Raw genomic sequence first — 26,859 nt, 5'->3', positions numbered from 1 at the left:
CAATATATCTCCTGTAGCAGAGTAACTCCGGAGGGCGGTTCTTAAATACAACTTCTTCCTCCCAGTGGGCCATAAACAAATTGGCCACACTGGGAGCGAAACGTGCGCCCATCGCGACACCCCTGGTTTGCAGATAATACGTATTATCGTACCAGAAATAATTTCTGGACAGGCAAAACCAAAGACTACTCAACAGGAAGCTTCTCAACTTCCTGGGGAGACTTGAGTGTGCAAAAGCCCATTTAACGGCTGCCTCTGCTGCATTATGGCCAATAATGGTATACAGGGAGCCTACATCCGCTGTAACCAATATCGATGAGGCAGTGCAAGGTAATTCCTGCAAAAGTTGTATAATATGTTTAGTGTCCTTTAAATAGGCTTCTGTCCTGGTCACTAAAGGTTGGAGATGCACATCAATAAATTGGCCTAGTCTGGAGGTCACTGACTCAATGCCGTTGACTATCGGCCTTCCCGGTGGGTGCTCTTTGTCTTTGTGGATCTTTGGCAGGAAATATATGATAGGGGTACGGCAGAATAAGGGGTCTAAGAATAGGGATTCCTTCTTATTCAAAACTCCCTTCCTTTTTCCTGATTCAACTAATTTGTTTAGTTCTCCTTTGAATTCAGGAAGAGGGTCTTTTCTCAGAACCTCATATGTTTCCCGGTCCGAGAGTAGACGTGCCATTTCGGTCTTGTAATATTCCTTACTTAAAACAACTAGGCCTCCCCCCTTATCTGCAGGTCTAATAATAATCTGTTTGTTTTCCTCTATTGATTTTATCCCTGCTTTAATAGATTGGGGATCTGCAACTTTTCTAACCTTCAATTTTTCCAGATCTTTAAAGACCATATTCTTAAAGACATCTATATATTTATTGTCTTTATTCTGGGGATTGAAGGTAGATCTATTTCTAAGGCTTGTATGTGAAAATTGCTCCCCAAATGAACTAGTTAGAGTGGAGGTGCCTGAGAGAGGGACAGAGGAATTTTTCATAATAGGATTCGACATGCAGTATTTTTTCACATTCAAAGTACGTACAAACTTTTGAATGCCAACATAGGTTTGGAACTTGTTCAGGTTCCGTACCGGTGCAAATTTGAGGCCTTTGTCTAAAGTCCTCAATTCATCTTCTCCTAATTGTACTCCACTTAGGTTAAAGATACCCGCCCCTACCGGGATCTTTTTCCTCTGGACCCTCCGGCCTCCTCTGTTTCCTCTCTTCCTCTTTTGCCTCCTGGGGTACCTACTCCTGGACCTCTCCACCAGTTGTCCATCTGGTTCGGAAAGGGAAGAGGGGGGCCCCTCTCTTGACCCCCCATATTCCCTAAAAAAGGCTCCTCATGGTGGTTGTTACGCAGAGGCTCAAACCTGTTTTGAGTGACTATTTGTGCGTAGGAATAGTTGTTCCCTCTATTGGGGTGTCCTCTATTGGACTGTGCGCCCCTTGGGGGATAAAAATTCCCTCCTCTTCCCCTATTATTGCCCCTTGTATACTGCATAGGGGTCTGGGGGCGGTTCCACTGGGTGGCTGCGTATTGGTCATTCTGATGATAATTGGCTTGATTATTATGATATTGATCTTGTCCCCTTTTCATATTATCTCATTTTGTTTGTGTTATTTGTTCATGTTTGAATATTAGCGCTGCACTATTTTTTCTATTCAATTCTGCATACGGGTGTTCTAGTTTGACCTGAGTGTCCAGCAGCTACAAATTTCTGATCTGTGTTACCGTGCGCTGATATTTCTTTTATTTGCAATATTGTTTCTTCCAATCTATCAATATTTAGCCGCATGGATATCTTTAGCTATATAGAGAAAAGAGAGATTAACCTGGGAGATATCTTCTCTAGTAGCCAGATTTCCAATAATGAAGGGGATGTTTCCACCGCCTTTAAGAAATTGGGATATGCTCTAGAGAAGAAAATCAAACTGTGGTGGGATATCACGACTTTTGAGTATTACTTGCGTGTTAAGCTCATCCCCAGACGCCTTAGGTGGGATGTGCCACCTAATGACGGGCTTTTAGATGAAGAATCCACAGAGGAATGGAAAGTTTTTTTCATCAAAAAGGGATTAGAGCTTATAGAGTTTCTACTTCTAAGAAAAAAACGCAAGTTAAAATCAATAGAAACCCAGATTAAAGAGTTACAAACTTCCCTTGAACCACATAAGGAGACTGAAGAGTTTGTCAGACTCTCGGGGATCCTTAAAAATAGATTGATTAAATGGGACACTGAGACACAAAACAAGAAAAAGAAAAAATACTTAAGAGATTTTGGTGATTTTGAGGTAGATGATATATTTAAGTGGCAAAAGAATATCAATAACCCAAGAGAGGAGGGAGATGATATTCCTCAAAACCCACCTACTACCCCCGCCCCGGTAATTAGAGAGAATACTAATGAGGTCTGGAGAGCTTCTCCTGCCCCCGACCATCAGGCCACGGGTCCCCAGTTTGGACACCCTAACCGAGGGAGGAAGAGGGGTGGGAGAGGAGGTAGAGGGAGAAATAGTACCCCCAGGAGGGGACAAGATCAATATCATAATAATCAAGCCAATTATCATCAGAATGACCAATACGCAGCCACCCAGTGGAACCGCCCCCAGACCCCTATGCAGTATACAAGGGGCAATAATAGGGGAAGAGGAGGGAATTTTTATCCCCCAAGGGGCGCACAGTCCAATAGAGGACACCCCAATAGAGGGAACAACTATTCCTACGCACAAATAGTCACTCAAAACAGGTTTGAGCCTCTGCGTAACAACCACCATGAGGAGCCTTTTTTAGGGAATATGGGGGGTCAAGAGAGGGGCCCCCCTCTTCCCTTTCCGAACCAGATGGACAACTGGTGGAGAGGTCCAGGAGTAGGTACCCCATGAGGCAAAAGAGGAAGAGAGGAAACAGAGGAGGCCGGAGGGTCCAGAGGAAAAAGATCCCGGTAGGGGCGGGTATCTTTAACCTAAGTGGAGTACAATTAGGAGAAGATGAATTGAGGACTTTAGACAAAGGCCTCAAATTTGCACCGGTACGGAACCTGAACAAGTTCCAAACCTATGTTGGCATTCAAAAGTTTGTACGTACTTTGAATGTGAAAAAATACTGCATGTCGAATCCTATTATGAAAAATTCCTCTGTCCCTCTCTCAGGCACCTCCACTCTAACTAGTTCATTTGGGGAGCAATTTTCACATACAAGCCTTAGAAATAGATCTACCTTCAATCCCCAGAATAAAGACAATAAATATATAGATGTCTTTAAGAATATGGTCTTTAAAGATCTGGAAAAATTGAAGGTTAGAAAAGTTGCAGATCCCCAATTTATTAAAGCAGGGATAAAATCAATAGAGGAAAACAAACAGATTATTATTAGACCTGCAGATAAGGGGGGAGGCCTAGTTGTTTTAAGTAAGGAATATTACAAGACCGAAATGGCACGTCTACTCTCGGACCGGGAAACATATGAGGTTCTGAGAAAAGACCCTCTTCCTGAATTCAAAGGAGAACTAAACAAATTAGTCGAATCAGGAAAAAGGAAGGGAGTTTTGAATAAGAAGGAATCCCTATTCTTAGACCCCTTATTCTGCCGTACCCCTATCATATATTTCCTGCCAAAGATCCACAAAGACAAAGAGCACCCACCGGGAAGGCCGATAGTCAACGGCATTGAGTCAGTGACCTCCAGACTAGGCCAATTTATTGATGTGCATCTCCAACCTTTAGTGACCAGGACAGAAGCCTATTTAAAGGACACTAAACATATTATACAACTTTTGCAGGAATTACCTTGCACTGCCTCATCGATATTGGTTACAGCGGATGTAGGCTCCCTGTATACCATTATCGGCCATAATGCAGCAGAGGCAGCCGTTAAATGGGCTTTTGCACACTCAAGTCTCCCCAGGAAGTTGAGAAGCTTCCTGTTGAGTAGTCTTTGGTTTTGCCTGTCCAGAAATTATTTCTGGTACGATAATACGTATTATCTGCAAACCAGGGGTGTCGCGATGGGCGCACGTTTCGCTCCCAGTGTGGCCAATTTGTTTATGGCCCACTGGGAGGAAGAAGTTGTATTTAAGAACCGCCCTCCGGAGTTACTCTGCTACAGGAGATATATTGATGACTTATTCCTTGTTTGGAACGGGGACTCTGATGGTCTCCTTACATTCATGGACAAATTAAATAAGAACGATAAAAATATAGGGTTAACTTGGACCATAAGTCAAGAAAAGGTGTTTTTTTTAGATCTAGTCATCTCTAAAGATGGCAACAGGTATACTACCTGTAACTTTTCAAAAGCCACCGATCGTAATGCATATATCCCGCTGGATAGTTGCCATCACCGTACCTGGTTATGCAATATCCCTAAGGGCCAATTCATGCGCCTTAGGCGTAACTGTGCATCAGCAGCAGACTACGACACTCAGTCAAAGTTACTGGCCGAAAGGTTTGCCCAAAAGGGATATTGCACAGAGAAGCTTGAGAATGATAGGCTGACAGTGCAGGCCATAGAGAGAGAATCCCTACTGTCTAATGTTCCGAGGAAACAAAACAACAAGGACGATGGGATTAGGATTATACTGGACTATAATGTCCAGTATAAGAAAATAGAAAAGATAATAAATAAACATTGGACCATCTTACAACAAGATAAGACCTTAGGGACAACACTGCCAGCCAGACCCTCCTTTGTGTATAAAAAAGCACCTACACTCAGGAACCTCATAGCTCCTGGAGTAGTTGATCCACCGGTGCAAAATAACAATAGATTATTTTGATTCTATGCCTGTGGAAAATGTGTGGTATGCCGCACGGCTAAATCCAACCTTAAACGAAGGAAAGATTTTATAGCCAATGCCACAGGAAAGACATACAACATAAAAGACCTGATTACATGTTTGTGTAGCCTCTGCTGCCATTTTCTAGTGGTTTCTCATTGCTAATTAGCGGCGGCCATGGCTGAGAAGCATATATGGGTGCTGATTTAGGCAGTGGGAGCCCCTCCTTATCCCCTGGTGCTGACTCCTGGATCTTTCTCTTCCTGATCATCACGTGTGTGTGCATATAACCTGGTGCTGCGGTGCCTGATGGGTGGGTTTTGAGTCTGGTGGTGTCCTCTCCCTTTCTGCTATAGGATCGGTTGGTGCTCTGTGCCTGGCTACCTGTGGTTCTGCCAGCACGGTGGGGGTGTCCCTAGCAGTGTTTTTACACCTTTTTTTGTGGGTCCCCCTTTCTAACTCATGGAGTCTCTGGAGCACATTTTGCCCCCTCAGGCTGCCGGGCCCTCTGGGTCCCAACAATCCCTTACTGCACTGATGGTGGTCCTGAAGTCTTTGGTGTCAAAGGTGCAATGGTGCCTGGGGAAACTTTCTAGCAAAAAGCGTCCCCCGCCTTCACCTGCCTCATCTGTCTCATCAGATCCTGAATCTAATTCAGCCGCAGTGGAAGCGTGTCACCCTGCTGGGTCTGTGTCCACGCACCCTGATTTCTCAGATAGTGAGGATGATTCTTCTGCTCCTGTAACCGCACATGAAAAGGCGCTGGTTGATGCACTTATTGTATCTGTGCTTGAGACTTTAAAAATGGTGGATGTGGCTAATGCCGCATCGGAGGTGTCGGCCTCTTTTGGCACCCACAAGCCCTCCAGAGCATCGAGGTTGTTCCCCTTTCCCGCTTACTATGACAAAATTGTCGCAAAACAGTGGGGTCGTCCAAAACACCTCCTTGTGGTCTCTAAGTGTTTTGCTATATGGTATTCTTATGAGGACTACCTGCTTAAAAGTGGACTGTCCCACCTGTGGTGGACTCTCCGGTTTCTAGGTTAAATAAAGCAACCATGATTCCAGTTGAGGAGTCCCTGGCCTTTAAGGACCCAGCTGACAGGAAGGCGGAGGCTGTGGCTCCTCTGATTGCGAGGCTGCCTTTATCAGGATTGATGCTTAGGCGTGTTATTTGGCATAAATGCTGGTCTGCGGAGCAAACATCTAAGAAGGCCCTATCTGATCTTCCTTTTCTAGGGGATAGATTGTTTGGAGCTTCCCTGGATGACATCATTAAGGGTCTCACGGGGGGGGGGAGAGAGTATCTTTCCTCCACAGGCTAGTAAGGGCAAGGAGCCCCCTCGTAGATGTGGTCCATCCTTCTCCGCTCATAAGAAGTTTTTTTTTTCGTCCCTCAGGGTCTCAAGACAAAGGATTAAAACCCTTCAGGACTTCTTCCGGAGGATCCAAATGAACCTGGTCTGTCAAGGCGAGAGCGGGCTTCTCCAGACCTGCTGACAAGGCTCCCTCAGCATGAAGGGGTGCCTTCACTCGTATCTGGGATGGGGGAACGTCTTCGCTAGTTTCTGGACTCGTGGACCTTCCTGGTACAGGACAAGTGAGTCCACAAAGTCATACGGTCCGGCTACAAGATTGGGTTTCATTCTTACCCTCCGGACGGGTTTTTAACCTCCAAATTGCGCCTGTCCCCAGACCGCCTACGGGGTCTCTTTGGGGCAGTGCAAGACTTGCTGAGCCAAGGTCAGGTTCCGACTTCAGGACATTTTCAGGCGTTTTATTTAAACCTGTTTACAGTCCCCAGGAAGGAGTGCAAGGTTCGTCCATTTCGTACCTCAAGGCGCTAAACAGTTTTCTGCGAGTGCAGAGGCTCTGAATGGAGTCCATTGGCACGGTAGTAGCATCCCTGCATCAGAGGGATCTTCTTGCTTTCTATCGACATCAAGGACCCTTAGCTTCACATTCCAATTTGTGTTGGTCACCAGCGCTTCCTCCGCTTTGCCGTGGGAGAGGAGTGTTATCAGTTTGTGGTGTTACCCTTTGTTCTTGCCTCCGCTCCTCAGGTCTTCACAAAAGTGTTGGCCCAGATTCTGGCACTGTTGCGTCAGCGGGGAGTCGCGGTACTGGGGTACCTGGATGATCATCTTCTGCGAGCGGACACTCCGACTGCTCTGATGGACAACTTGGAGATTACTCTGCAAACTCTGGGGGTGTTCGGTTGGATTCTGAACCTTCAAAAGTCTGCTCTGGTTCCATCCACATATCTGGGTCTGACTCTGCACTTAGCCAGAGTGTTCCTTCTTCTGGAAATATTGCAGGAAGCAGTTAGCAGTTCAGCTTCCTGCAACTCAGCAGACGGTCATCCCTTTAGACTTGCATGCTGGTGCTGGGCCTGATGGTGTCTACCTTCGAGGCGATTCAGTTTACACAGTTTCACACGAGATCTCTGCAAAGAGAGATTCTGGTCAAATGAGACAAAAATAGACAATCTTATTTGGCTAAACTGGGGTACGAGAGGGTCCCTGATCTGGTGGCTTTGTTCTCCGGCACTTCACCAGGGCAAATTCTTTCTCCCCCAGTACTGGTCCTTGGTCACTACGGATGCCAGCCTGTCTGGGTGGGGAGGCGTCCTCGGAAAAGATTCTGCTCAGGGGGTCTGGACGCTGGAAGGTTCCAGATTGCCGATCTATATACTGGAACTCCGAACGATCAGACTTTGTCTGGATCATTGGACAAATAACAGAAAAGGTCAATGTGCATAACTATTCACCCCCCTAAAGTCAATACTTTGTAGAGCCACCTTCTGTGGCAATCGCAGCTCCAAGTCGTTTGGATAAGTCTTTATGAGCTTGCCACATCTTACCACTGGGATTTTTGCCTATTCCTCCTTGCAAAACTGCTCCAGCTCCTTCAAGTTCGATGGTTTGCGCTTGTGAACAGCAATCTTTAAGTCTGACCACAGATTTTCTATTGGATTGAGGTCTGGGCTTTGACTAGGCCATTCTAACACATACATGTTTTCCGCTTAAACCACTCAAGTGTTGCTTTAGCAGTGTGTTTGGGGTAATTTTTCTGCTGGAAGGTGAACCTCCATCCTAGCCTCAAATCACACACAGAGTGGTACAGATTTTGCTCAAGAATATCCCTGTATTTAGCACCATCCTTATTTCCCTCGACTCTGACCAGTTCCCCAGTCCCGGCTGCTGAAAAACATCCCCACAGCATGATGCTGACACCACCATGTTTCACTGTGGGGATGGTGTTCTTTGGGTGATGTGATGTGTTGGGTTTGCGATAGACATAGCGTTTTCTTTGATGGCCGAAAAGTTAAATTTTAGTCTCTTCAGACCAGAGCACCTTCCTCCATACATTTTGGGAGTCTCCCACATGCCTTTTCGCAAACTCAAAACGTGCCATTTTGTTTTTTGCTGAAAGTAATAGCTTTCGTCTGGCCACTCTGCCATAAAGCCCAACTCTATGGAGCGTACTGATTATTGTCGTCCTATGTACAGATACTCCTGTCTCTGCTGTGGAACTCTGCAGCTCCTTTAGGGTTACCTTAGGTCTCTGTGCTGCCTCTCTGAATAATGCCCTCCTTGCCCAGTCCGTGAGTTTTGGTGGGCAGCCGTCTCTTGGCAGGTTTGCTGTTGTCTGCTTCTGCTGCGACCATTTCCACGTGGATCAGACAAACAGTGTTTCAAGTCTATTGAATAAGGAGTCAGGTTTCTCCTTTCCCTGTTACGACACTAGGGTGCTTAGTGCCTCCTGGGCCTTCCACCATCAGGCATCAGTGATGCAGGTTTGCATTTTATAAAGTGGATGTGTTGGCATCTGCAGATGCCTCCTTTGGCTGCAAGGTTTTGCAGGTTGCTGTTTAGAGGACCTGGTCCTCTTTGAGGGTGTATTTTTTTTTTTTTTTTTTTCAGGTGAGTTCCAGTTGTTCTTGGTTGAGCTCCATGTTACCTGGTTGGCAATGGTTTAGCCTTGGGGAATTTTTTTTTCTGCTATTCCCACCCCTCATGTTTAACACTGATTTGGATGTTCCAATGGTTAAGAAGATCAGGAGCTGTGTCCGTCAATGAGCGATAGAGAAAATTAGATTTTTGTCTTACGGCAAAATCCATTTTTTTGATGTTCATTGACGAACACAGCACCCACCCCTCTGTGGAGTTGGATTTCTTCTGACATTGCTTGTAACAAAACTGAGTGCCATAGCTTGAGGATGGGAGTATACCCCTGGGTCTGCCCATAGGTGTAGTCAAGATTTTTTTTTTTCCCTGCCTAGTGTCCTACTCCTGTAGGGGGCAGTATAACCCAATGGTTAAGAAGATCAAGAGCTGTGTCCATCAATGAATATCAGAGAAATGGATTTTACGGTAAGACAAAAATCACATTTTTTTTCCTGGCCATCTAAATTAAGGCTTAGCCACATTGGCAGTTTTTAAATATTTTGGATTTAGCTGCTAAATTAAAAAAAAAAAAAAAGTCTGTTTTAAGGTTCTGTTTAAGGTTCCGCCTGTTTCACTTTCACATCTTACATTTAGTAAGTCACTGAGCTGGGGAGGTTTTACTAATGCTAGCATAAACATAACATAAAGTAGACAATAGTTTTTAATACATAGACAAAACATTTACATTGTTTTTTGTTTTACTCATTTTAGGGCTGCAACTAACGATTATGTTCATAATCGATTAGTTGGCCGATTATTGTTTCAAATAATCAGGTAATAACCTTTAAAAAGTGTAGTGTATAATTTAGTTAATATGCAAAGTTTAAAAAAAAAATGTATTCTTAAGTATATATATCCAGTGGTAAATATAAATAACCAACTATATGGTAAGGTAGCAAAATCTCTAATCCAATCTGAGAACAACAGACCGAAGAGATATACTGTATATACTATTAGAGATTGAATCTGGTGAATATCATCAGACACAGAGATTACATTTTTTATTTAAAGAAAAAATAAATTAAAGACTTTGCCGATTTTCAGACAGAGCTGTAATATATTATGTATGACAGACTCCCTTGTCGTAGGCAGGTGGCTTGATAAAAGCTCCCTGCGCCTGCTGTCACTTATGTCTTAAAAAAATTTTCATTTTAGAATTATTTCCTTGCAAAAAAAAAAATAGTTTACATTGGTAAAAGCATTTTTAAAGGGGATTACATACATCTAAACTTATTAAAGTGGGTGGAACTCCACTTTAAGGTTTGATACAACCCATAGGCTTTGGTAAACGTTAGTGCTTGCATCTCCAGAACTTGCTGGCATTAGGCACTGGAGGCAGACTGGAGTAAACCTAGATCTAATGTGATTTATTGGCAATTTGTACTGAGGATCCCTAACCCAACCAGAACCAGGAACTTTTTATTATTTTGCATTTTTTTGTTATTCCATGATTGTTTTATTCATTGCTCATTTTGCTTACATTTCGCTTTGCTGCCATGTTTATCTCCAGAGTTTCCTGACATTCCATATTCTGACTGGTGTGCACATACCATACCCAATCATTTAGAGGTGGTGTCCCATTCTTCCAAGTTTTCTGGAATTTCAGGGTGTAGTGATGGTGTATCCCAGGGCTCTGCGAGCAGTACCAAAAGTACAGAGTTAGTTCTAGGTAAGTGGCCACCTAAATACGTTTTGCCTTTGTGACAGTACATATTTTACATTTATCGAGGTACAGCCTCACTGGCAGTGCTTTATGGAAGAACTGAACTTCTCAGTGTTGTTTTTATGTGATTGAGGAACAGGGAAGGAGGATTAAAAAAGAGTGCAAAACCTTTATGATCATCAGTCCTGTTGTTTTGTAATGTACTCTTTGGTGCTTTATGTAGAGACTTTGAATTTGTCATGTCACCATTAGGTGGCATGCAAGCAGCATCCAAGTCAGCAGAAAAATCTTTGGATTCTTCAATCAAATTCTCACTGTTTTCCATACAGTCATGACCAAAAATAGTGGCACCCCTGCATTTCTGCCAGATAATGTACCAATTCGCCCAGAAAACTGTTGCAATTACAAATGTTTAGGCATTATCTTTTGTTTGTATTGGTATGACACAAAAAAGTGGAGAAATCAAAAGCCAAATTTGACATTGAAATGCAGAGGTGCCAATATTTTTGGCCATGACTGTATAGTACAATAGAAACAGTGCATCTGGATCAGTGCATCCTTGGGAACTGTACCTCCATGCTGTGGAGCTTTGGGCACTGAATCCTGCACGGATGCTCACTTTGCCACTCGGCGTAACGCTTTCCAAGGCCCAGGATGCTATAGAGGTCCAGGACCCCGTGGTCCAACACTAAAGGGCATACAATCACAATATATTAACTCTATACTGCTCTGTACTACCCAAACCTGCCCCTACACTGCTCTGTACTACCCAAACCTGCCACTATACTGCCCTATAATATTCAAACCTGCCGCTATAGTACCCACTCCTGCCACTATCCCACCATATAGTACCCACACCTGCCACTATCCCACCATATAGTACCCAAACCTTCCACTATGCCACCCTATAGTACCCAAACCTGCCACTATGCCACCCTATAGTACCAAAACCTGCCACTATGCCACCCTATTGTACCCAGACCTGCCACTATACTACCCAAACCTGCCACTATAATACCCAAACCTGCCACTATACCACCCTATAGTACCCAAACCTGCTACTATACCCCCCATAGTACCCAAACCTGCCATTATACCACCCTATAGTACCCAAACCGGGTACCACTATACCCCCTTATAGTACCCAAACCTGCCACTATACCACCCTATAGTACCCAAACCTGCCACTATGCTACCCAAACCTGCCACTATACTTCCCCCTATACTACCCAAACCTGCCAAACAGTGCCTGTAGTAGCCAATCATTTTTTATTTATCTCAGTCAGATCAATTAAATATTCCTTATGTTAATATTGTTAAAGTTGTTGTTAATTATTATTTTTGTAACCTAATGCTGCAGAAGGCCCCATTCACACATGTGTGTTATGTCCTGCGACTTGGGACTACAAAGTCGCATGACAAGTCGTACCCTGTGATTTCCAATGATAATCATATCTGTGATAATCATATCTGTGCGATTTCAAGTCGCAGCGACAACAAAGTAGTCCCTGCGCTACTTTGGTCCGAGTGATGCGTTTTGAGGTCCATAGACCTCAAGATTACACAGGCATTGCTTCAAGTCCAGTCAAAATCACGGCAAAATCGCGCGACTTTTAGGTTGCACAACTGTGAAAGGGGCCTAAAATGTTTAACAGTGTCATTTCATGAGATAATTTACGAGGGAGTGTTTAGTGGCGGGGCAAGGTAGGGGTTGGGCAACTGGTGGCGAGTAACTCTTAGGATGGGTTCACACTAGTGCGATGGCAGACATGGCATGTGATTTTCACGGCATTGTTGTGCACATCACATGCGATGTCTGTGCGATGCGAATTCAGCCATAGAGGTTGTATGGCTGAAATTGCATTGCATTCGCACCAAAATGGTGCCGGACCCTTTTTTTTTGGTCCGCAGTGGAATCTAATCGCCTGGGTGTTCAGACATTAACTTTACATTGACACAGCGGTTCGCAGAGAGCAGTGTGAACTGCCTGCGAGTGAGACAGGAATCGTGCTGGGTTCCGCATCGCACCAGAGTAGACCGGGACTTAAGGCCTGGCTAGTAGCTCAGCACTTAGATTTTTTAGCCTTACAGGAGGAGAAAGGTATTTTTACTTAAATGTAATTTATGTAAAAGGTGTGTCTGTGCAATCTTGTCTTATGTTGGAAAAATGACACAAAAATTCACCTAACACAGACATTGTATTAGAATGAAATCACAATCTCTGCTGGTGCTAAGACACTTTGCAGAAGCAGGACACTCCGAATTCGATCTTTGTTTATTGCTCAGGATGATGTACTGCCACACAGGAGAGGAGGAGGAGGTAGGTTTTTAGATTTTACAAGATATATGGTGGATCAATAGGTTAGGATTATTATACCCTGATGGTTTTAACCGAGATTATGATCTTTATTTATGTAAACTTTTGTATTTATTTATTTTTTTACATTTCAGGTTCACCTTTAATATATATATTACTTTAGTGCTTAAAGTAGAAGGCAATGGTGCCCCCCCCCCCCCTTCCTGGTTAACGTAACGAAGGTCTATAACCCCTGTGAGCTTTTGTATGCCATTTATGTCGCCGGGGTCACAAAAACGAGTGTCCCCATTATTTCCCCTCTATTCCCATTTTTGTGACAACCCAAAATTGGAATTTTTCTTCCACTTTCACTCTGAGATAACAGTGAAGAATGACAGCATCTCCTGACGTGTATGAATTCAGGGTGGTCCTGGCATGGAAGAGAATCCCTGGGCAGGCCACACATTGTAAAAGAGGCTCTTCCATGCACCACCAGTGTTTCACTGGGTTTTAGGGGGTGGGGGGAGCTGAATTCAAGGTGCATTTCATTCTTTAGGTTCAAACTGTGCTTTGACTTGCTTTGTTTAAGAATTTCTTTTAAGAAAAATACAGACTTTAATTTATTTTCTGCTCTTAGGAGGAAAATCAATTCCTGAAGATACACCTGTGTGCCGAATATTGTTACGGAAAGAAGTCTTAAGGCTTGTCATTAATCTGAGTAGTTCTGTAGGAACAAAGGGTCATGAAACAGGACTTTTAACGTAAGTGTTATTTTTCGTTAATGTGTTCCACCTCCGTCCATAAAAAAATCTTGATTTGGGAACAGCTAATTCTGTCTCTTCTCTTTTTTTTTTTTTTAAATCTTATTTTCATAAGTAATTTTGTTGTGGGGGAATACCGCTACACAGAGCAAGTAAGTATAACATGTTCGTTATTTTTAAAGAAAAAAACAAAAAACGAGACTTAATATTATCACTTTAACATAATTTAACTCCAAATCTGCCAAGCTGTTTTTAAAGGGGTTCTTTGGGTCACAATACATAGTTATGAAAGCTTTGAAGTGAACACTTAATGAGTCTGTCCATCTCCACCAGCCCAACCAAGTAATAATTAGGAAATTCCTTACTCCTAGGCAAAGAAGCTGAACCCAGGCAGAATCTATAAGGCTGGTTTCACACGGGCTGTCCAATCGGGTCCACCTGTGAGTTTTTCAGACGGACCTGATCAGACCATCCATAGCTCCCTATGGAGCAGCGGATGTCAGCGAACGTGTGTCTGCTGACACCTGCTGGCATCCGATCCTGTCTGCCAAAAACAGTAGGATGGAAATGGATAGGCAGTCAGTTTCCATCTGACAGCGGGGCTGTGTCAGTGTCCTCTCTTCTTTGCAGACTTGTCTTCCGCCTGCTCAGCGGGGAGATCCCCTGCTAAACAGGGGGACGCGCATTACGGAGAACGCCTTGTCTGAAACCAGCTTAAGTGTTTAGTCTTGAGGATGTTTACAGTAGTGCATTGCTGTAACACACACCGAGATAGGCTGTCCGGCTGAAATGTTGGGCTTCTTGTGCATCTCCAATAGAAATAGCTCTGATTTTTGGCCACTCTCTCATTTAAAGGATAAGTTCACTATTTAAAAAATAATAAATGCGCATCTTTTTGCAGGTAAAATTTTTTTATTTTTTTTTTACTAGGAGCCTGGAAAGCATTGCACCATGCCCCATGCAGGACACTTTTGTCCGTGTATCCGTCTGCGCCTACGGGCAGGCAGTTGCACTATTACAGGAAGAGACAATGAACTACCAGAGCGCTCAACAGCACCCTGGTAGTTCATTGAGAACTACAAGCCGACAGATGTAACGGCTGTCTGTACTTTCAGTTTCCCATTCCCAGAACCCTGTAAATGAATGATGCGGGCGAGCATTTTTTATTTTTTTTCTTTAAATAGGGACATTTAGCAGGGGAAGAAGATCTCCGCTTGCTGTCACAAAAGGCAGTGGATCAGGGAGACGCTGTAGGAGTGGGAACAGGTTACGTGTTCTGCCCTAAAAACATTTGGAACATGTTTCCAATGGTGTACCTATCCTTAAGGCTTCATGCACACTGGATGTTATCAAAAACGCCAGTAGAAAGCTGTAGTTTTTCAGCTTTTTGCAGTAGCGTTTTTTAGTGTTTTTCAGCTGTAGCGTTTGGCTTTTTTTTAGCAAGACTATACTGCCACCAAAGCTTATGGCTAAAAAACGCCAAATAGCCGCGTTTTTCAGCGTTTTTAAGCTTTTATTAGAGGTAGGGTGTTTTTATGGCTGAAAAACTTCTCTCAAAACCCACTAGTTCTGGGGGATTTTTCCAGCCAGAAAACACCTCTGCCAAAAACTGCTGATAACAGCCTATGTGTGCATAGACACATAGGATAACATGCTGGGGAGTTTACTGGCTGTAGAAAAAAACGTCTGATGCCAAAAACAGCAGCTGTAAAAATGCCCAGTGAGCATGGGACCTAAGCCTCTCAGAGAAGTTGAATTTAGCTTTCGTCATTTGCAGTGTTTTCTTAAGGGTGGAGTGTTCTCCACTGGTGCTTTTGCTCATTTTAATTTTTACATGGTAGGGCTTAGGATGTGTAGCACAGCACGGTCAGAGATTGTTTTCCCACTTTAACTTTCTTGAGTTTTTATTATAATGGAAAGTACTGCAATGGGGAACTTTCACAAATCAATAGGCACGAAGCTGCAGCCCTACCCACAGGCTGCCAAGGACAATAGTCAACTCATAAAATACAAATGAAATTTTAGGGAGGGGTGTGTGTTCATGATGTCCTAAAACCCAAAACAGGACAAGGACGGAAGGTGAGTAACCCTGGAGAGAAGGTGAGTATTGAAGTGAAAGCTGCATTTTTTGTTGGCAATTTAATTTTCTTTCTTTTTATTTTAAAGTTCTGGAGTTGGGCATTAAAGTGGAAAGCACCAGAAGTTACAAATTGTATAAAGTGAAACAATCTGTGGGGTTGGTTTACTAAAGGCAAATGGACTGTGCAGTTGCTCCAGAGCTTAGTAAATTAAGTGAAGCTTCACTTTTCAAAGAATATCCAATCTCATTTGTGTGGATGGTGGAATCTGTTTTTTTTTTTTTTTTTTACCCTCTGGCTTAAGAGAAGAAAAAGGACCTGGCCATGGCCAGCTTTAGTTAATCCTGACTCAGAAAGCTTCGAAGTGCTCTCATATTTCTGTACGATGTAACCCTCCCTTTCATGCACCAGTGTTTGTGTGCATCTCTGCAGTGGGCTCAGAAAGTGGTGGTGCTGCAATCTTGGAACACATTGCCCGGTGTATTACAAGGGGGTGAATGTCAGTAGAAAAAGTCCAAGCCATTCCTCCACATAGGATGCGTCTGTGCAGGCGAATTGAAATGCAGCATGTGTCAGCTTTAAACTGCAGTGTGCCATTAAACCGAAAACTTGGGTGCCCTCACTAGTTATAAATGTATGTGCTGCAAATGTAGAATAGTGTGTGGAAATAAAACTCGCCAACCTCAGGCAGTGTGACTTGCAGGAATATGAGTCAGCAGGGGTCCCTCAGAGTTTGTACTATGGGTGGTGTGCAGCAAATCCCTACAGAGTTTGATGTGCTAATTCTGTTTTTCTTTCTCTATTTAGGATTAAAGAGAAGTTTCCCCAAGCATTTGATGACATTTGCCTCTACTCTGAAGTCTCCTACTTATTAGCTCATTGCACATTTCGTCTCCCTTCTCGGAGGTTCATCCAAGAGCTTTTTCAAGATGTGCAGTTTCAAATTGTAAGTGGCTAGACAACAGAAGTTTATTAAAGTGTAAAGTTAAAGCGGTAATAAAACAAAAATGGAACATATTGCAGCTTACCAATCATTATATGTAGTGGCTGCACTAGTTAGTGTTTTTTTTAAGCTTTTTTTCCGCCTCTGTTTTTACCCCGTGATCTGGCTAGTAAGACACACCTATCCTAGCGTGCCTCTCGATGAAGGAGCACAGGGGGCACCTTTGCACAGCAGCATTGTTAATCTGGGGGGAGGGGAGCGTTAGACATACTAGCAGATTTTTGATTCATTTATAAATTAAAGCTGAGCTCCAGCTAACACTTTATAGGCAGTTACAGCAAACTGTTTTTTTTTTTTCCTTTTGGGACAAAGGTTTTACATAAGTAAATAAAATCTGATTGTTGTGGGCACCTCTGTCAGCAGTTAATGGTTTGCCTCAACCCTGTAACTGCTACATCTGCGGGACAGCTTGTTTCACACTTACTGGCCAAATTACCAGGTGAAAATAAAGAAAGCCTTAAAAAGAAAACAAATGCAGCCACCACATCTAGGAATTGATAAGCTGCAATATAGTAAATGTTTGCTTTTTGGTTTAATTCTGCTTGAAATCTAAACTCCAGGCAAACGATAAAATGCAATAAAGGAATACATATAGAGATGAAAATACTGCTGATTGGATGGGAAAAGAGCAACCACAGACTAATAAGAATCTCTCTACTCAGTCTGCTGTTTCCTTTTATCAGCATACCCCTTGTCGGCATATTTGCATGCAGCACACTTGATTGGTTGTCTTTCAGTTCTGCCCCCCAGTGTGAGTGCTACTGTATAAGGAGATTTATTGAGTTATAATAATGAGTACAACATTGCATACCTTTTTGTCTTTTATATATAATGGAATTCAGCTACAATAGTTTTATTTGAAGCATAGATACCTTAATAACCCTATTATAATCTGCCTGATGATATCTGAATTTCTCCGAAGTGTGATGGTGTGTGCCACTGGAATCGATTTATCCAAGCATCAGCATGCATTGACATTTGAACCATGTTTCCATAAAAATGACCCTTGTCTTATCTATCTGTTGTGTATAGCATATCAGCAGTCTCCAGGATAAGGTGAAACATAAGTTCAAATGAAATATCAAATTGCAGCTGTCTGGAGAGATGTCATGTAGGACTCCATGTTTAAATGAATGATGGCCAGATCATGGTTTGATTTAGCTGTACTTTTCATTTCTCATTTTTGTATTTTTTTTTTCTTCCATCCTTTTGCGTTCCATTCTTTGTCCGTTCTAATCACCCAACCCCCATGTGCAATGTCCACATGTCAGTTTTTGACCCTGTATCATGCATACATTTTTCCCTTTGTATGCATTTACCCATTCTTACTATTTCTTTACCTATATGCACCACTTCCACTTGTCCTCAAGTTTGTTTTCCCATGACACTTTTTATTTCTTTTTATTTGGGGTCAATACCCTTTCCCTGGTGTTATCCTAGCTATCTATCGCCAGGATTGAATAGAGAATATACATTTCATTCTTGTCCTTTAAGGGCTACAGGAAATCCCAAATGTGTGGGTTATACTGCCACCTACAGAAGGATTGGACACTGGCAAAAAAAAAAAAACAACCCTGGGATAAACCTCTCCTACTACCAAGCCTGTCTTAGGTTTTTGAGGAAGGATGTCTTTTCTTGTCTCCACTGTTTAGAAAACTTAACTTATTTTTTTCTAGCAACCTATTTTTCTCTTCAACCAGATCCATCTCCCTGTTGCTGCTGGAGATTTCTTTACCACCTTGCAGCCACCTGGCACAATTGTCCTTAGTCTCGACACTTGGTCTTAGCACAAACAGACATTACTGGATAGGATGTTGCAGGGCAAGCCTTTAAATGATCCTCAGGCACTGGGCTCTGCTTGAGCCCTTTTCAGAACGGTTCTGGTTAAGTTAGCTACAGAGCTTCAAGGTCCAGAGCCATTAGCATTGCTTTTCTCTTGCTCAGACTCTGAAGATTAAATTCTGTGAGTGGGCCAGTGGAACTGGACACTGGGACCTTCCTCTTATGTATTAATTGCTGGGCACTCAATTTGTGTTCCCCTTTTTTCCTGTCTCCTTGCCATAAAACAGGTTAATGCTGCTTCCGCCATTCCACTTGCATGTGCACTCCATGCTGTCTTTCCTGACAGAAAGGTTTGAGGATCTGCTATTGTCCTAGCTTCAAGAGCCATGTGGAACTTTGATCTCTGATCTCTTCCTACTTGCCCATCTGCAATAATGCTTTGTTACCTCCAGCCACTCAATCATCCAATCTTGAGCATTGTCTGCCAGCTACCCAGGTCCTGTGAGTACTTAAGGCCTAAACTCCTAGCTGGAGCCTGTATTTTGCTGGCTGATCTGTGGCTGCATCAAGTTTGATTCTAGACACACAGGGCAGTCCTGCTCTACCAGGTTTCCCTGGCACACTGTGCAGTAACAGGTCGAGGTCAATCTGCACCACGCCCCCTGATAATGGCTACGCCCATTGCTTGGCATTATGTTGGCCTTTGGTACTAAGAGCACTGTATATCCCTTTCTCAAGTCCTCCTCGGCTCATTGGGCATTTCTGGACCTGATCCTCTTGAGTTTTTTTCTAGAGTCATCCACGGCTTTGTGTCTAACATCCCTGTGAAACTCTAATAATGACTACAGAGGCTGCAGTTGTGCTACCACGCCTTCCCCTAAAGATCCATTGCCTGGTCTTACCTGTGGTCTTGGCTGCTTATTAGCTTTCGGCAGTGAAAACTGTCTGACATCAAATCGCACAAGTCAATGATTGATCTGCTTACCCGAGTTGCAATTGTCTTCTATTACTCCGAAGTTAAGAGACTATTTCAGCCTTCATCAAATCTAGAGCAGCCTTTTTCAACCAGGGTGCCTTGACGCTTCTTCATGGGTGCCTTGGCAAAATGCCTAAAAATGTAATAAAAATTGTATACAAGCCAGCAGGTGGATAAAGCCTGCCTTTTAGTTTTACAAAGCCACAGGTTTTCATTATGCACCATTATGACTGTCTAAACACTGGCATCCTAAAAACCAATGATGTCAGTTGATGAGGAGGATGTCTGTCGCCTCCACAGCATCCTTGTTTGACCTTCCTCTGCCTCTCTCCCTTAGCACTGGGGTCACATTAGCTGATTGGAATTGAGGGAGAAGAGAAACATTGGAATAATAGGGAGTACCAGTGTGCAAAAGTGTATTTGTCTTGGAAGAAAAAAAATCACCTCTAACATTGGGTGATTATATTTTAGAATAGGGTGCCTCGAGATTGTCCATAATTTTAAAGGGGCCTTGAGAATGTCTATAATTTTAAAGGGTGCCTTGAGATTGTCTATAATTTTAAAGGGTGCCTTGACTGAAAAAAAGGGTGTGGAAACACTGATCTAGAAGATTGGCCTGTCACTTCTAGCTGGACTGTATCCAGCCTTGGGTCCTAATTGGCCCATGTGGCTTTCAAAACTTTCCCTCCACACACTTTTTTTTTTTTAGTTTCTGTAAAAAAAAAAAAAAAGTTTTCAAAGTACAATAGGGTTTTTTTACCTCCCAAATGCTGGCCAACTTTGGATGCTATCAATAAAGATGCTAGTGGTTGTAAGAGTACTCACCTTTCACAGCAGGAAAACCAAAGGAGCAGACTTCCATGCCCTTTCCCTTTATTACAGGGGTTTCAACCTTTTGAAGCGTGAGGGCCACTTAAGTTATTTGGTATCCGGTCGCAGGTCATAATGAAATGGTTCGGTTTTTTTTCTTAATAGAATAATGAAGGTTCTAAACAACAATCAGGATCATCAGTTTCCATGGGACCTATACCCATGGGATGTTTACCCACTTTAATCACAATCACAAAAAGAAAGAGTGAACACTGGCTTTGTTTACTTTTTACAAGGACCCTATGTCTATTTCTGTGTCATTGATTGCGATCTAGGCTTGCTGATCCGCCATCTTCCAAGTTTGAGGTTGCAGACCACATCAAAGGGCTCGGTGGGCCACGGGTTGAGCACCTCTGCTTTATTACTTCTCACAAATTTCCCTTTCAATTCACTATTCTCTCAACTTCCACATTGAGAATCCCCAAGCTTGCCTCTCGAACCACCCGCAAGATCTGTCATTCCAAGTCTGTTAGATCCATCGACAAGCCCTTCTCTTCGTGAGGATCTGTTGACCTTCATGGACATTTGGATAATGCCAGAGTTTTATTCCCTGCCTCTTTCACACTTTCTAGTCTCTCTGTATCTTCTCAGCACCTGGCCAATCTCAATTTTTTGAGGGGTTTATACATTTCTATCATTAATCGAAGGGAAAATTGTGAACTTCAGCTTTTTTCTTAGGAATGGGTGTGGAGGTAAGTGGCGCTTTTCTTGCTTTCTGAACCCTTGGACAAGGGAAAATCTCCCCAGTCCCTGCTGAGAAACATTTTCATGGGTTTTGTTCCAACCTGTTTACTGTCCCAATAGGCCTTAAATGCTTTCATTTACAACCAAAAATGACATATGGAATGAACAAGATCTGTTATTGTCTTTCCGCCTCAGCTGACATAAAGAATGCCTACTTGCTTGTTACCATCTTTCACTGCTTTCTACACTTTGTGGTGGGGCCTGTGGGACTACCAGTTTGTGGCCCTTCCGTTTGGCCTATTATCTGCACCTTGGTCATTCACCAAGATGCTGGCTGTAATGATGGCCTCCACACTATCCTGGGGTACCATGATTGTGGCTACCTAGACCACTTGCATTCATTTGCTTGTAAATGTGAAGGAAAAAAAGGCATGTTAAATTTAAAAAAACATGTACTATCTTTGCAGACATTACCACAATATGGTAACCAGAATAAAATATGTATTGCTATAGTAGGCCTTTAATACCAAGTAAATGCAGACTGCTGAATGGAGCTGTGGATTAGCTGTTGTAGAATGAGAACTATTCATAGGTGTATCTCCTCTAGCTCAGTGTTTCTCAACTCCGGTCCTCAGGGCACACTAACAGGCCAGGTTTGCAAGAAAACTGAAAAACATCACAGGTGATATCACTTGCTGCTCAGTGATTGCAGTATTCTAGTCTGCATCTCCCCAAGGTAATATTTAAAATCTGGCCGGTTAGTGTGCCCTGAGGACCGGAGTTGAGAAACACTGCTCTAGCTCACAGCTGCCCTTTGTTGGCACTTGTGTTTTCCTTCTTTTGAGGTTAAAACCCATTCCCATTCACCTAATAGGTGCAGTGTGTAAATAACAGTTATGAGGCTACCTTTGACCTGCTTTGTGTTCTGTTTTTCTAGACGCAGCATGTCCTATTAGACTCATTTGAGTTGGCAAAGCAGACCAAACACAGCATTTTACTGTGATTTGCGTAGGAATGCAGGAATTAGAATTGCTACTAACCCTGGGTGCTTTTTTGCCTACACAGTCCCTCTAATGTTTTTGTTCTGTACAATAGCTAATCTAGTCATTATTTTTTCTCTTATTGACAGATGCATGAAGAAGCAGAGACTCTCTTAGCAGTTCCACCAAAACAACCTATAATTGCTGCTGATGCCGAATCATGACCCTTGATTTCTGTGATCAGCAGGAAGTAATAGACATTTGCCTGGCTGACTGGCCCCACAGACACAGGAGCACCTTCTCTCATTCAGAATGCTATGTGCACCATGAATGAAGAATCTATATATATATATACATATATATATAATTTTTTCTTTTATTTTTTGTTTCCTTTAACCTGAACAGTGATCATTTTTTGCTCACCCTCCAACCAGGAGAGTTTACTCTCAACGCAAACGTGGCTATTCCAACCATAAATAACTTTGTATGCAAGAGCCAAGCACTGATACAACCACGAATCCTAAAAATACCTATGTAAATAGCTGAACACTTTGCAGAGACTCTCTGTCCTTGAGGAGTATAATGCCTTGTATAAAGACCCTTTCGTACAAATCGGTATTTTCCTGCATGGCCCTTCCAATCCACCTGCCAAGATTTTAAGGAACACCTCAGGGACGAAGACCCTGTGATGCTTTTTTTTCAAAACACTACTTAGATGGAGATGTATGCGGCCTCTTGTATTATAACCCAAGAAAGAACCAACCTAACGTTACCTGCTGCAGTCACAGTAGTATGCTTAATCTTCTTATTGCCACTGCAATTCTGCAACACCCCCTGCTCCCAGCAAACTATAGAAATACATTTATGGATAAGATATAAGTTATGTACCCTTGAACCTGACTGATAATTGATCCCTTCTCCATTTTATGAGGTTAGCAAGTGTCTTATGGCCATAACCAATGCTCAGAATCCAGCCTGTTGTATAGGAGGATGCCGCCACCTTGATACATTTCACCTCTATGTCAAAGGTCTCACGGGAAGCAAGCAAGACGTGACGTCAGGCATTTTGCACATTCCGCCAGAAGACAAAGAAAACAAAAGACAATCTGTTTAACAGTTGGATATATTTTATTTATCACAGTATGACCTTACATGACTGCTAGAAGTATTCTGGATAGGCCAGAGGAAGATCTAGCACAAAACAATGTCTGTCTATTTGTCTTTATTTAATGCCAGTGTTTTTTTTTTTATGTTTTTTTTTTTATGTTTTTTTTTTTGTTTTGTTTTAATAGATTTGCACAAGACATATTCATACAATGTAATTAGTCGGAAGAGGCTGATGGCTTTGACACATGCACCTTTTCTGTTTTTTTTTTGTTTTGTTTTATTTTTGGGGGTTTATACATATCTATCTTAAATCGAATGGAAATGTTCTGAATTTCAACTTTTTTCTCGCTGACGGAATTCATCTGACCATTTGCAGAGCAAAGTGTTGGATCCCTTCTGCCAGCCAAAAGGTGAAGATATGCAAATATGTATATAACTAGCATGGACAAAGTCACTACATTGCGCGTATGTAAGCTCACATTTTATGATGTTGAATGGCTTGAGTGTATGTATATATCATCCAGCTGGACTGTTAGAATCTGTGCAAATGAGGAATTACGTGTGTGCTAAACAGTGTAAATCTTTCATCACAAAGTATGTCCGATTTGCTTACCGGAAAACAAAGAAGAAGAAAAAAAGGTTGGCGCACACCGTGATATTGAAACTCTGTTTCCATGTGTGAAACAATGTATAAAATGCAATTAAATTGTATGATAATTTAAAATGAACCTTTTTGTGTTATAGTGCAGTTTTTTTTTTAAAGCCAGTTAAAGTATATGTAACCCTAATATGGAACTTCTCCTGTTTGCTTCTGTATTGGTCTTAAAGTGGTTTTAAAGGCAGAAGCTTTTTTTACCCTAATGCATTCTACGCATTAGGGTTAAAAAAAAAAAAAAACACCTGCAAACAGCTCCTCCCCAATCCCCCTAAATACCTGAGCTCGATCTCGATCCAGCGATGTGCATGAGAGCAAAGGCTCTCTTGGCTCAGATGCAGCAGCGGGAGCCATTACAGCCGGGGTAGGGCCGAGCCTTGCACTGTATGTTACACAGAGCAGAACCTGGGAGTGAGCACACACAAGTGCCCCCATAGCAAGCGGGTTGCTTTGGAGACACTCAGAAGGAAGACGGGATCAGGATCTCTGGCTGGGGAACCGAGGCGAGAAGGACCTGGTCTGCTCTGTGCAAAACTATTGCACAGAACGGGTAGGTATAACCTGTTTCTTATGTTTAAAAAATAAAATGTTTGCCTTTAGAATCACTTTAAATATACTATATAAAGTGTTTTGTTATATCTGTACAATATGTGCAAAAATACCTTTTATTCCTGGCAAAAAACCAGAGCACTTTGCAGTGTTGTCTCAAACATGTCAAATAATGTCAGGAAGTTTGTTAGAACTACAGATCACCTCCCCACTAGATTATGGAAAGGGGGAGGTGTTCTATAGCTCCAACACACATCCTTTCCTGACAACTCTGCTCCTCCTTAGATTCACTAGGGTAGGTGATTGCTGTCACCTTAGGACAAGAAGTTCTTTTTCTGGCGGCATCAATGGGTGAAAAAGAAAAAAGGAAACTTATCTAAAGACTGATCAGCTGAAATATATTACATTTTTGATCTAAGATTTCTTCTTGAGCTCTTAGGTAAATTAAGCCCAGCAGTTTACGATTAAGTTTCCTTTCAGGATTTCTCATCTTAACAAAAAGACCATGTTTATCAAGAACTTGATGTGGGTGAAGCTCATTTCATGTCCCTTTTGACAATAAAATATTCCAAAAAGTTTTGTTTTTGTGGGTCAAATCAACATTCGTTTTAGAGTGATTCGAAGGAGCAGGATGGAAATTTCTCTTACGTCCTTCGACAGTCGCCGCCCCTCATATAGTCTTCACCAATGGGTATTGACTTTCTCTCCACAGGAGTAGCTAGGCATAAGACTTGTTAAAAACAAAAGCATTTAACATAGACACACCCATGGGGGCTGCCCCACTGGTCAATACCCCCCCCCCCCCGCAGTAGCCATCCCAATTCAGTTTGGTAGCATAGCAGTAAGTGTACAAGAAAACCCCAAAAGAGGGGCGGGGGCGACGACTGTCGGAGGACTCGGAGAAAGGAATTTTACAGTAAGATTTTACAAAACTTCAGTTTTTTTTGCAAATGAACGAGTTTTCTACCAGTGTATGTGGTTTTACGGTCGTTAAAATGTATTTATTCCAAAATCAAATGTTAAAAGCAAACAAAGTCTTTCAAATGACATCCTAATGTTCTGAGAATTTTGGTACTAATTTTTCTGAGACTTTTCCTAAGTGTTTTCCTCAAAATTATGTCCAGCCAGCTTTAATCTTTTCCCAATGATTTTGTGTCAGTGTGTATGGGGACTAAAAAAGTTAGATATATTTTCAAAGTTTGTGCACAAAATCCGCTCTATAAAATAATGGTATGATGAGTATGATGTAAAGAAACTTGAGTGGCCTGCACAATGCTCTGACCTCTGTAGAAAACTTGGGATGAATTGGAACACTTCACAAATTCTTTTTTGGCTGAATGGGCACACATTTCCACAGACTCACCAAATTCTTATGTATTGCCTTTCCAAGAAGAACAGAGGCGGTTATACCCATGACGGGGGATCCATATTAATGCTGATAGTTTGGTAATAGGATGTTCAGCAAGCAAATATACAGTCATGGGAAAAATGAAGTACATCATTGAAACCTTGAAATTGTTGACTTTTTTAAACATATTTAAACAGAGAAACATTACATCATTATTTAAACAGAGCCTACAGATAAAGGGGTATACTTTACCAAATGACACAAAGTTGACGTGTATTCATTCTCCTAATGTAAATTTAAGAAAAATGCAGGTTTGTCCCTGGGAAAGGTGTTATTTAGGTCACAAGAGTGTTTGACTTTTTGGGCACAACTTCAACAGTTGGATAAAAAACAAAATGTTATGGGTTCATGATATAAATCTACATGAAAATGCAGCTACATTTAAAAACACAGTAGCATTGAGCAGGGTTGGTGGTCCAAAATTGATAGAAGTATGTACAAATATATGCTCAAATAGATACAAAACTCACAGTAGAGGGTTCCCTCATCCCTTCACATAAACCTCGACAGGTTTCGCATATGTTGCCTCCTCAGGAGCAAAAGGTGCTAACATAGATTTGCTACACTAAAGATCAGTCAGGGACCGTACCCCAAATGCGCCAGCCTCGTCCAATATCAGACAAGCGAGCAATGCATCTAAATGCACATTCACTAGGCACTTTATTATATAGAAAATAGGTCAGCAGGTAAAAAAAAAGTATGTAGACCAAAGAGAGAATAGGTCACTAGACTCCACAATGTTCTAAACAAAAGCATCCACCATGATTCAATAACCCAAGCAGAGATATATGGCAGACAAGTCTGCGTTTCAATCAACATGGGGAAAAACCCTCATAGATCCAACAACAGACAGGTGAAATAAAAGTGGTCTGGGCTAGGAAGATTTGATGGGAGACCCCACAAAGTCAGACCACCCCCCACAAAGTCCTCATAGCCCAGACCACTTTCATTTGACCTGTCTGTTGTTGGATCTATAAAGGGGTCTTCCGCATGTTGATTGAAACGCACAGACTTGTCTACATTTATCTCTGCTTGGGTTATTGAATCATAGTAGATGCTTTTGTTTAGGACATTGTGGAGTCTAGTGACATATTCTCTTTTTTAGTCTTCATACTTTACTTACCTGCTAACCTTTTTTCTATATCATAAAGTGACGCATGTTTGTGCATTTAGACACATTGTTCCCTTGTCTGATATTGGATGTGGCTGGCACATTTGGGATACTGTCCCTGACTGATCGTTAGTGTAGCGATTCTATGTTAGCACTTTTGCTCCTGAGGAAGCAGCAAACAGGAAACATGTCTAGGTTTATGTAAGGGATGA

General features: G+C 42.3%; 1 protein-coding gene across 2 annotated transcripts in view; it reads left to right on the top strand.

Moving 5' to 3' along the window:
• Positions 1-23,652, top strand: part of RICTOR (RPTOR independent companion of MTOR complex 2) — a 270,400-nt gene extending 246,748 nt beyond the window's left edge. Inside the window, exons 35-38 of one of the 2 annotated variants that reach the window (XM_082264793.1) lie at positions 10,235-10,393; positions 13,321-13,444; positions 16,330-16,468; positions 21,967-23,652. In XM_082264793.1, coding sequence (XP_082120919.1) covers positions 10,235-10,393; positions 13,321-13,444; positions 16,330-16,468; positions 21,967-22,041 — 497 coding nt within the window. In that variant the 3' untranslated portion in view covers positions 22,042-23,652. The remainder of the gene's footprint in view (positions 1-10,234; positions 10,394-13,320; positions 13,445-16,329; positions 16,469-21,966) is intronic. The other variant, XM_082264794.1, reaches the window with a different exon arrangement.
• Positions 23,653-26,859: the final 3,207 nt, after the last annotated feature.

Source organism: Pelophylax lessonae (genome assembly GCF_965119305.1).
Source record: "Pelophylax lessonae genome assembly, chromosome: 1".
Lineage (NCBI taxonomy): Eukaryota > Metazoa > Chordata > Amphibia > Anura > Ranidae > Pelophylax > Pelophylax lessonae.
Note: the sequence above shows the minus strand (reverse complement) of the source record. Positions and strands in the feature narration are given on the sequence as shown.